Consider the following 11,727-nt stretch of genomic DNA (forward strand, 5'->3'; position numbering starts at 1 on the left):
CCATGATGATCTGGACGAGACTGCCGAAGAGAGGCAAAGGTAAGAATCTCTGGATTGAGCTAAATGTACTAATTAATAAATTGACTACATTTCTTTAAATTGACAATTCTGTGAACTGTCTTGATAACATTTTAAATTGACACAATACCTGTTAGCAAAGGTGTCAGCTAGAGATGACGTGCAGGAGCTTGCAGGGATTTGTAGTTTTGCATGTTGTCTACTTTGACGTTAATTAGCATTTTCGAATCTCAAGAGTAAATAGAGACGAATATTATGATAAAAGTCACCTTGTTCGAGAGAAATGTACATGGTTATAGAAATGTCACGCCAGGGTAAGCCTACACGAATCACAGCCCTTATTTTAAGTGCTTCTAAAATCTCCTATAGGAAAAATGAATAGTGGAAAATCGATTGGAACCATTTCCTTGTATGACAGCCATACGTTATATGGGTATTATGACACCTCCCCATGGACCTTCAATTTACAGCTTAAAATAGTAAAATTGTAATGTATCATATGGGGGGCGTTATTGCTCATAAAAATAACTTTGTTAACATTTAAAAACATTATTATAATTTTTTTTTTCTCACATTTATTTAACCAGGTAGGCTAGTTGAGAACAAGGTACGGTCGATAACACAATATAAATAAAAAAAAGGTCTATATACAGTGTGTGCAAATGGCATGATGCCTTTTATGTGTTAGAAATGTAATTCATTTTCAAATAAACAATCTGTACATAATGTCAACTAGTATACTAGGCCTAATAAGACACCAGTTCTGCCAGTGCTGGGTTTATGGTTTGTGCATTGCCTTGTTTATGATTCCATCTATTGGCAAGATTTGAGCATTGCACACATTTCTGGCCATGCTTTTATTTACTACCGGTTCGACAAGATACCAATGGCCGCCTCCATAAACTCCGACAGCATGAAAAATATGTTGCAATTTATGAAACTTATTGGGCAACTGAAAGTAAGCCATTGATTACGATAAGGTTTATTTAACGACACTATTAATGTGACAAAGCACAATTTCAACCCACGTTTGTTTACATGACGTCAATGAATAGTATAACTTACCCTACCTTTTTTTATGGCTGCTTTTTGTCAACAATTTCTTTACCTCCATCCTGCAGCGCGTGCCACGGACGGGCTGGGTGTACAGGAACGTGAAACAGCCGGAGAGTGTGTCTGACCACATGTACAGAATGTCCATGATGGCTCTGACGATAGCAGATCACAACGTCAATAAAGAAAGGTAAAGTTGTTCTGTACATTAGATCATGTTCAAACTTCAAACATCGTAGCTGTATAATTTGTTATAAACGTTGCATTATTTTCTTTGACTTTTTCACGCTTAATTACTAGGTAAGGCCTACAATGAATTATTATATTTGATTCAGGTCTTTATGGAATCATTTTTGTAATGAATTACCTACATTTCTCTCGTAGGTGCATGAAGTTGGCCTTGGTTCATGACATGGCAGAATGCATTGTGGGTGATATTGCACCTGCAGACAACGTTAGTAAAGCAGAGAAACACAAAAGGGAAGAGGTAGGTTATTCTTACAAACCTTCCATGGTGTCAAAATGTAGGATATTGTAGATTTGTAAATTCCTCAGAAATATCAGCCAATGACAATCTGTCCTTTCTCAGGAAGCAATGAGGCACCTCACTGGTCTTCTCCAGGAGGGCATGAGGAAAGAGATCTATGAACTCTGGGAGGTCAGTCATAGCGGTTTTCCACTTTGCTACATTCACCTTTATGTGCCTGTAGTATGTGTTCAATCATCTCCCACAACACCTTCCTCCTAACCCTTCCTTGTACGTGTCTTGTGCACCTCAGTTTACATTCCGCCTTGGAGACATGTGATTCACTAAAATTAAATGATGACCAACATTTTTCTCAGTAAGTCACGCCCACAGAATTCTATCGTCACTCCCACTAAGGCTGTTGAATTGTAGATAACCCAGGCTTATAAGCACAATAGGTTACCCTAACCTTAAAGTGGAACTGACAGCAACATGCAATCATATTTTTGGGACTTTTTTTTATTTTTAATAATAATTGTATTTTACCCCTTTTTTCTCCCCAATTTCATGATATTCAATTGCAATCCAATAACGATCTTGTCTCATCGATGCATCTCCCCAACGTGCTCTGGAGAGGCAAAGGTCGAGTCATGTGTCCTCCGATACATGACCCGCCAAACCACGCTTCTTAACACCAGCCCGCTTAACCCGGAAGCCAGTCACATCAATGTGTCGGAGGAAACACTGTTCAACTGATGACTGGAGTCGGCCTGCAGGTACCCAGCCTGCCACAAGGAGTTGCTAGAGCGCGATCAGCCGAGTAAAGCCCCACCGGCCAAATCCTTCCCTAACCCAGACAATGCTGGGCCAATTGTGCGCCGCTCTATGGGACTTGCAGTTATGGCCGGTTGAAACAGCCTGGGAACGAACACAGGTTTGTAGTGACGCCTCAAGCACTGAGATGCAGTGCCTTAGACTGCTGCGCTACTCGGGAGGCCCCTCAACATGAAATCTTATTAAAATGTGTTCATATACACCCCCAGGAAAAATATGACTCTTTTTCTTTCCTGACAAGCGAGCACTTAGATATGGTCATTTCCACATTTTCATAAATTCTTAGAAAGGTGGGGATACCTAGTCAGTTGTCCAACTGAATGTATTCAACTGAAATGTGTCTTCCGCATTTAACCCAACCCCTCTGATTCAGAGAGGTGAGGGGGGCTGCCCTAATCGACATCTACGTCTTCGGCACCCGGGGAACAGTGGGTTAACTGCCTTGCTCAGGGGCAGAACTATAACAATAAATATAGAGTGTGTGAGCTGCCATGCGTTTGGGAATGTAATAGTAATTGCAGTAAATAGAACCTAATTAAAACATCTGTCTCGTCCAGGACTGGAGTCAACGCAGACCGGTGCGTCATAGCCAATCTGAACTTCAGAAGGCCTTTATGCAAATAAGCCATTTGCCATCAAGGCCTGCCAACATGTACTTCGAACTGGACTGTGTGTTTAGTAGTAACAGCGCGACTTTAGATCATTATAACACATTCGCCAAAAGCCACAAAATACACCTGAAAGGATTTCTGCAAATATGTAAATACTATGGGAGTCTTTTCAGTCCTTTTGATCAAACAACCTTGAAACGGTATGCTCTATCCCTCAGTTATCCACATCAGCAACAACGAGATCAGAAACTAATTCTAGCCAGAGCGAGATTAACTAAAATATAGGGAACATTAGATAAACTCTCTCAAAATGTTTAAGCTTGTTGGGCATCAAAATTGCACTAATGATGGTGGAATAGTTGCCTGCTCGTCCTTCTGCAACTTGCCTGCCAAATGCGTGCTTATCTCAACCTACTTTTTGCCAACTGAATGGGTACTTGCCTGCCTGCCCATTTGATCAATGCAAAATACATTTGATTGACAAATAGATAAGTGTTCAGAGCGCACACTGCACATTTGACACTGGAGGCTCTGGCCGAGGAGTAAGTAGGGTTGATCCGAGCGTTCCTCACAATGGCAGTCAAGCACCCAAGCTAACTGGCTAAATTTGGCTAGCTTGCTAACTACTTCCTGACACAAATGAGAAAACACCTCTCTCTGACCATTTTACTCGCCCTAGCAGAGCTGGTTAGGCTCTTTACATGTTATCTAGAGCGTTGGTGACTGTTAACCTTTTTTGCCTACGTTTACTGACACCGGTCATATTCAGTGGGTGTTGCGCGTTTGTAAATTCATCAGTTATTCTGGCACATTCGGACGAGAGTGAAATCTGAAATCGGATTAGATAGCCAGAGTGAATTTACAAACGCAAGAGAAATGCTAACTAGATAACAGTCATTCAAGTTGAGCATAGCTAACTAGCAAAGCGATTTACATTTTTTGCTAGCTAACCAAATGACACCAAAAAAAGATGGCTCTTAAGGCACAGTGATGCCGAAACGTTGGTAAACACCATTCAATTGCTGGGAGTTTATATATGGAGTGTGCGACTTTCTTTCTTTTGATAGTTTATGAATTATATTAACCATGCATTGAACTGCATCAATCTATTCTGACAACAATGCCTTAGTGTACGTCATGGAATTTTGAGTCAAATAGAGCCTATTTGGAAAAGCTCTTATAAACTTGGTTTTGTAGCATAAACCCGGGAATTTGATATGTTTGACTGATATTAGGATTGTATGTCTGTTTCATATCTGCAAAGTAGTTAAAACGCTGTCAGTTCCACTTCAACCCTAGCTTCATGTCCACAACCAGCCTCAACCACAACTCTAACCCTAACTTCCCTACAGTGGAGGCTGATGAGGGGAAGACGGCTCATAATAATGGCTGGAACGGAGTAAATGGAATGGCATCAAACACATCGAAACCATGTGTTTTATGTATTTGATACAATTCCGCTCCAGCCATTAGCGCGAGTCCGTCCTCCCCAATTAAGGTGCTTGCCTAAACCTAGCTTCCATAACCCTTACCCTATTTGGCATAATCCGAACCTTGGTTTATCCTACTTTTATGATTCTACTTTTTATCCTACTTTTTTCTTTAAACGAAGGTGCCTGAGCTGCAGCTCCGGGTAGCTCCAGCTCAGTTAAACCACTGCTCAAACCCCTCCCACACTGTGTGTCCCCAGGAGTACGAGAGCCAGACGAGCGCTGAGGCTAAGCTGGTGAAAGAGTTTGACCTGCTAGAGATGATTCTGCAGGCCCACGAGTATGAGGAGCTGGAGGGGAAACCAGGCAGGCTACAGGAGTTTTTTGATTCTACACAAGGTAGGTACTATATCTCATTTAACCTAGTAGTGAGGGCTGATGATCGGCTCTATGGGCTATCTAAAGGTGGTGTAATTTTTGTTTTTTTAATCTCCATCCACCTCAGGCCGATTCCACCACCCAGAGGTAATCCAGTTTGTGAAGAGTCTAAATGAAGAGAGAGCTGGTCACTTGGCAGCTGGAGGTGATGGGTCGTCTGGGAGCTCAGAGTCCAAGAAACCAAGAACAGACTCCTCCTGACTTCAACATTTCCACTGAATGATGCTACATTCCGCTTGTGTCAATGATGTTGTGGTAGCCACTGTTCTAACTGATCCTCACATGATGTGGTAGAATGTTGTCATGGAAACCTGGTTCTGGTTGGTGAGTTGTAGCAAAAAATGGGCTATCCTTGAAAACAAATGTGTGCCCTGTTTTACTCCCAAAGTGCTACTTTTATTTTACATAGATGGACAAGACTTTGAAAGTAATTTGTCTATATTGAACGTTTCTGGATGTGCACATATTTTGGCTGTACAATTCCCGTGATGCATCAGAAGATGCACCTATTTTGTTTTGAGTTGTTTGACCTTTAAAGCTGTGAGGCTTCATTAAAACCATTGGTTATAATTATTACTTATGACTATAACATTATTTATTTGAGATAATTCCCGTAGGCCTACATGTTCTAATCAATATAAACTGCAAATACCTTGGGCTCTATTTGACAAAACCTAATGCAATGGTCAGTCTAGACACTGGGCGGTTTTATGCACCTCTAAAGCATGGCTAAAATAATGTAGGCCTACCTGCAATACATAGATACACTATATATACAAAAGTATGTGGACATCCCTTCAAATTAGTGGATTTGGCTATTTCAGCCACATCCGTTACTGTCAGGTGTATAACATTGAGCACACGGCCATGCAATCTCCATAGGAAACATTGGCAGTAGAATGGCCTTACTGAAGAGCTCAGTGACTTTCAACGTGGCATCGTCATAGGATGCCACCTTTCCAATAAGTCAGTTTGTCAAATTTCTGCATTGGTAGATCTGCCCCGGTCAACTGTAAGTGCTGTTATTGTGAAGTGGAAACGTCTAGGAGCAACAACGGCTCAGCCGCGAAGTGGTAGGCCACACAAGCTCATAGGACAGGCGAGTGCTGAAGCGTCTCTACTCAGTTGCAACACTCACTACCGAGTTCCAAACTGCCTCTAGAACTGTTCTAATTACATTTTATTAGTCACATGCACCGAATACAACAGGTGAAATGCTTACTAACCAACAATGCAGTTTAAAAGTAACAAGTAATTAAAGAGTAGCAGTAAAATAACAATAGCGAGACTATATATAGGGGCTACTGGTACATAGTCAATATGCGGGGGCACCAGTTAGTCGAGGTAATTGAGGAAATATGTAAATGTAGGTAGAGTTATTAAAGTGACTATGCACAGATAATAACAGAGAGTAGCATCGGTGTAAAAGAGGGGGTGGGCAATGCAAATAGTCTGGGTAGCCATTTGATTAGATGTTCAGGAGTCATATGGCTTGGGGTAGAAGCTGTTTAGAAGCTTCTTGGACCTAGACTTGGCGCTCCGGTATCGCTTGCCGTGGGGTAGTAGAGAGAACAGTCTATGACTAGGGTGGCTGGAGTCTTTTACAATTTTTAGGGCCTTCCTCTGACATCACCTGGTATAGAGGTCCTGGATGACAGGAAGCTTGGCCCCAGTGATGTACTGGGCCGTACGCACTACCCTCTGTAGTGTCTTGCGGTTGGAGGCCGAGCAGTTGCTATACCAGGGTGCAGCTGTAAAACCTCCTCCCTATCGGCTGTCTTGTTGTTGTCAGTGATCAGGCCTACCACTGTTGTGTTGTCTGCAAACTTAATGATGGGTTCGGAGTCGTGCCTGGCCATGCAGTCATGAGTGAACAGGGAGTACAGGAGGGACCTGACCTGAGTTGTGTTAAAGATCAGCGCAGCGCATGTGTTGTTACCTACCCTCACCACCTGGGAGCGGCCCATCAGGAAGTCCAGGATCCAGTTGCAGAGGGAGGTGTTTAATCCCAGAGTCCTTAGCTTATTGATGAGCTTTGAGGGCACTATGTTGTTGAAAGCTGAGCTGTAGTCAATGAATAGCATTCTCAAATACGTAGGTGTTCCTTTTGTCCAGGTGGGAAAGGGCAGTGTGGAGTGCAATAGAGATTGCATCATCTGTGAATCTGTTAGGGTGGTATGCAAATTGGAGTGGGTATATTGTTTCTGGTATAATGGTGTTGATGTGAGCCATGACCAGCCTTTCAAAGCACTTAATGGCTACAGACGTGAGTGCTACGGGCCAGTAGTCATTTAGGCAGGTTAGCTTAGTGTTATTGGGCACAGGGACTATGGTAGTCTGCCTGAAACATGTTGGTTTTACAGACTCGGACAGGGAGAGGTTGAAAATGTCAGTGAAGACACCTGCCAGTTGGTCAGCGCATGCTCGCAGTACACGTCCTGGTAATCCGTCTGGCCTTGTGAATGTTGACCTGTTTAAAGGTCTTCGACCTGCATGAGAGCACCAGCTGTTCAGACTGTGTGATCACGCTCTCCGCAGCCGATGTGGAGGATCGGCTGCGGAGAGCGTGATCACACAGTCTGAACAGTTGGTGCTCTCATGCATGTTTCTGTGTTACTTGCCTCGAAGCGAGCATAGAAGTAGTTTAGCTCGTCTGGTAGGCTTGTGTCACTGGGCAGCTCGTGGCTGTGCTTCTCTTTGTAGTCTGTTATGGTTTGCAAGCCCTGCCATATCCGATGAGTGAACCGGTGTTGTACAATTCGATCTTAGTCCTGTATTGATGGTTCGTCGGAGGGCATAGCAGGATTTCTTATAAGCTTCTGGGTTAGAGTCCCGTTCCTTGAAAGCGGCAGCTATAGCCTTTAGGGTATGTACAGTGCCTTGTGCCTTGCGAAAGTATTCGGCCCCCTTGAACTTTGCGACCTTTTGCCACATTTCAGGCTTCAAACATAAAGATATAAAACTGTATTTTTTTATGAAGAATCAACAACAAGTGGGACACAATCATAAAGTGGAACGACATTTATTGGATATTTCAAACTTTTTTAACAAATCAAAAACTGAAAAATTGGGAGTGCAAAATTATTCAGCCCCTTTACTTTCAGTGCAGCAAACTCTCTCCAGAAGTTCAGTGAGGATCTCTGAATGATCCAATGTTGACCTAAATGACTAATGATGATAAATACAATCCACCTGTGTGTAATCAAGTCTCCGTATAAATGCACCTGCACTGTGATAGTCTCAGAGGTCCGTTAAAAGCGCAGAGAGCATCATGAAGAACAAGGAACACACCAGGCAGGTCCGAAATACTGTTGTGAAGAAGTTTAAAGCCGGATTTGGATACAAAAAGATTTCCCAAGCTTTAAACATCCCAAGGAGCACTGTGCAAGCGATAATATTTAAATGGAAGGAGTATCAGACCACTGCAAATCTACCAAGACCTGGCCGTCCCTCTAAACTTTCAGCTCATACAAGGAGAAGACTGATCAGAGATGCAGCCATGAGGCCCATGATCACTCTGGATGAACTGCAGAGATCTACAGCTGAGGTGGAAGACTCTGTCCATAGGACAACAATCAGTCGTATATTGCACAAATCTGGCCTTTATGGAAGAGTGGCAAGAAGAAAGCCATTTCTTAAAGATATCCATAAAAAGTGTCGTTTAAAGTTTGCCACAAACCACCTGGGAGACACACCAAACATGTGGAAGAAGGTGCTCTGGTCAGATGAAACCAAAATTGAACTTTTTGGCAACAATGCAAAACGTTATGTTTGGCGTAAAAGCAACACAGCTGAACACACCATCCCCACTGTCAAACATGGTGGTGGCAGCATCATGGTTTGGGCCTGCTTTTCTTCAGCAGGGACAGGGAAGATGGTTAAAATTGATGGGAAGATGGATGGAGCCAAATACAGGACCATTCTGGAAGAAAACCTGATGGAGTCTGCAAAAGACCTGAGACTGGGACGGAGATTTGTCTTCCAACAAGACAATGATCCAAAACATAAAGCAAAATCTACAATGGAATGGTTCAAAAATAAACATATCCAGGTGTTAGAATGGCCAAGTCAAAGTCCAGACCTGAATCCAATCGAGAATCTGTGGAAAGAACTGAAAACTGCTGTTCACAAATGCTCTCCATCCAACCTCACTGAGCTCGAGCTGTTTTGCAAGGAGGAATGGGAAAAAATTTCAGTCTCTCGATGTGCAAAACTGATAGAGACATACCCCAAGCAACTTACAGCTGTAATCGCAGCAAAAGGTGGCGCTACAAAGTATTAACTTAAGGGGGTTGAATAATTTTGCACGCCCAATTTTTCAGTTTTTGATTTGTTAAAAAAGTTTGAAATATCCAATAAATGTCGTTCCACTTCATGATTGTGTCCCACTTGTTGTTGATTCTTCACAAAAAAATACAGTTTTATATCTTTATGTTTGAAGCCTGAAATGTGGCAAAAGGTCGCAAAGTTCAAGGGGGCCGAATACTTTCGCAAGGCACTGTTCGTACGGTCACTGTGGAGACAATGTCATCGATTAACTTATTGATGAAGCCGATGACCAGTGACTGATGTGGTGTACTCCTCAATGCCATCGGAAGAATCCTGGAACATATTCCAGTCTGTGCTAGCAGAACCGTCCTGTAGCTTAACATCTGCTTCATCTGACCACTTTTTTATAGACCGAGTCACTGGTGCTTCTTGCTTTAATTTCTGCTTGTGAGCAGGAATCAGGAGGATAGAATTGTGTTCAGATTTACCAACTGGAGGGTGATGGAGAACATTGTATGCATCTCTGTGTGTGGAGTAAAGGTGGTCTAGAGTTTTTTCCCCCCTTTGGTTGCACATTTAACATTCTTATTAGAAATGTGGCAAAACGGATTTAAGTTTCACTGCATTAAAGTCCCCGGCCACTAGGAGCACCGCCTCTGGATGAGCGTTTTTCTGTTTGCTTATGGCAGAATACATCCCATTGAGTGCGGTCTTAGTGCCAGCATCGGTCTGTGGTGGTATGTAGACAGCTATGAAAAATACAGATGAAAACTGTCTAGGTAGATAGTATGGTCTACAGCTTATCATGAGATACGCTACCTCAGGTGAGTAAAACCTTGAGACCTAAATATGTACGTTGGGAGCTTCATGAAATGGGTTTCCATTGCCGAGCAGCCACACACAAGCCTAAGATCACCATGCTCAATCCCAAGCGTTGGCTGGAGTGGTGTAAAGCTCATCGCCAATGGACTCTGGAGCAGTGGAAAAATATTCTCTGGAGTGATGAATTACGCTTCACCATCTGATGGACGAATCTGGGTTTGGCGGATGACAGGAGAACACTACCTGCCCAAATTAGGGTTGTGGCGGTCATTAAATTTAGTCAGCCGGTGATTGTCAAGCAAATAACTGCCAGTCTCAAGGTAATTGCCGTTAATTAACATTAAAACATTTTGCATCACCTGGATTCCACACACAAGCCACTGATGTAGACCTTTGGAACATCTACAGTGTAATCCATCACAATAAATCCATTATTTATTTTAGACAGGTCTAAAGAAACATGATATGAAGAAAATGTAGTCTGTTTCAGAAGAACAGAATAGCATACTCTTGAGTTGTCCTGATGCTAGGCCCTGATCTGGCTTATGCCAAATGCCTGTGGGCTACACTAGTTCATTTAGCCAACAAGATTTGCTTAGATTTCTTCATTATTTTGACATTATTTTATAGTATGAATAATACAATTAAACAAATAAAACAGAAAGGATATTTTCTCCAAAGTATTTGAGGGAGTTCAACAACAACAAGCAGGACTCACACAATATTCTCCAAACACCCCACAGGGCAGACATCCCAATTATTTGCAAAAGGAAGTGAAGCAGAGGAAGAAGAGCCAGATGCCTCGTCCGGACCTGCAGAAGGCGAGTAGGAAAGCTGCCGTTACCGTCAATATTACTCGCCAACGTGCAATCATTGGACAATAAACTAGACGGAGGTACGATCACGAATATCCTACCAATGGGACATCAAAAACTGTAATATCCTATGTTTCACAGAATCATGGCTGAATGACGAAATGGATATTCAGCTAGCGGGATACACGCTGCACCGGCAGGATAGAACAGCACACCTGTAAGAGGGGGGGGGGCAGTCTGTGTAGATTTGTAAACAACAGCTGGTGCACAAAATCTAAGGAAGTCTCTAGTAGAAGTCTGAAGTAGAGTATATTGTGATAAATTGCAGGCCACACTACTTGCCGAGAGAGTTCTCAGCTATACTTTTCGTGGCTGTTTATTTACCACCACAGACAGACGCTGGCACTAAGACCGCACTCAGTCAGCTGTATAGGGAAATACGCAAACAGGAAACCACTCACCCAGAGGCAGCGCTCCTAGTGGCTTGAGACTTTAATGCAGGGAAACTTAAATCAGTTCTACCAAATCTCTATCAACATGTTAAATGTGCAACCAGAGGGAAAGAAATTCTAGATCACCTGTACTCCACACACAGAGACACGTACAAAGCTCTCCCTCGCAATCCATTTGGTAATCCGACCACAACTCTATCCTCCCGATTCCTAAAAAAGTACAAAGATTTGGCATGCGTTCTCAGATCCTCAAAAGGTTCTACAGCTGCAACATCGAGAGCTGGTTGCATCACTGCCCGGTATGGCAACTGCTCGGCGGAAGGAAGGCCCTAAAAATGGTCAAAGACTCTACTACCACATGGCAAGCGGTACCGGAGTGCCAAGTCTAGGACCAAAAGGCTTCTCAACAGCTTTTACCCTTTTACCCAAGCCATAAGACTCCTGAACAGGTAATCAATGTAAACCCCTCTTTACACTGCTGCTACTCTCTGTTTACCATATATGCATAGTCCCTTTAAC

General features: G+C 42.8%; 1 protein-coding gene across 1 annotated transcript; it reads left to right on the forward strand.

The window, feature by feature from the left end:
• Positions 1-817: 817 nt before the first annotated feature.
• On the forward strand, positions 818-5,426 carry hddc2 (HD domain containing 2). Its single transcript, XM_021600349.2, has 6 exons — positions 818-976; positions 1,140-1,261; positions 1,456-1,558; positions 1,661-1,729; positions 4,673-4,811; positions 4,918-5,426. The coding sequence occupies exons 1-6, from the start codon at positions 905-907 to the stop codon at positions 5,049-5,051; spliced, it is 639 nt and encodes a 212-aa protein (XP_021456024.2). The 5' UTR covers positions 818-904; the 3' UTR covers positions 5,052-5,426.
• The last annotated feature ends 6,301 nt before the right edge of the window (positions 5,427-11,727 follow it).

This window comes from Oncorhynchus mykiss, chromosome 4, assembly GCF_013265735.2.
Source record: "Oncorhynchus mykiss isolate Arlee chromosome 4, USDA_OmykA_1.1, whole genome shotgun sequence".
NCBI classification, from domain to species: Eukaryota; Metazoa; Chordata; class Actinopteri; order Salmoniformes; family Salmonidae; genus Oncorhynchus; species Oncorhynchus mykiss.

What these genes read in the sequence shown, in the direction of transcription:
- hddc2 (XM_021600349.2), top strand. Translation starts at nt 905, where the DNA reads ATGGCCGCCTCCATAAACTCCGACAGCATGAAAAATATGTTGCAATTT. An exon ending in AACTTATTGGGCAACTGAAA is followed by an intron (nt 977 to 1,139) that starts GTAAGCCATTGA and finishes TCCATCCTGCAG; the next exon opens with CGCGTGCCACGGACGGGCTG. An exon ending in AGATCTATGAACTCTGGGAG is followed by an intron (nt 1,730 to 4,672) that starts GTCAGTCATAGC and finishes GTGTGTCCCCAG; the next exon opens with GAGTACGAGAGCCAGACGAG.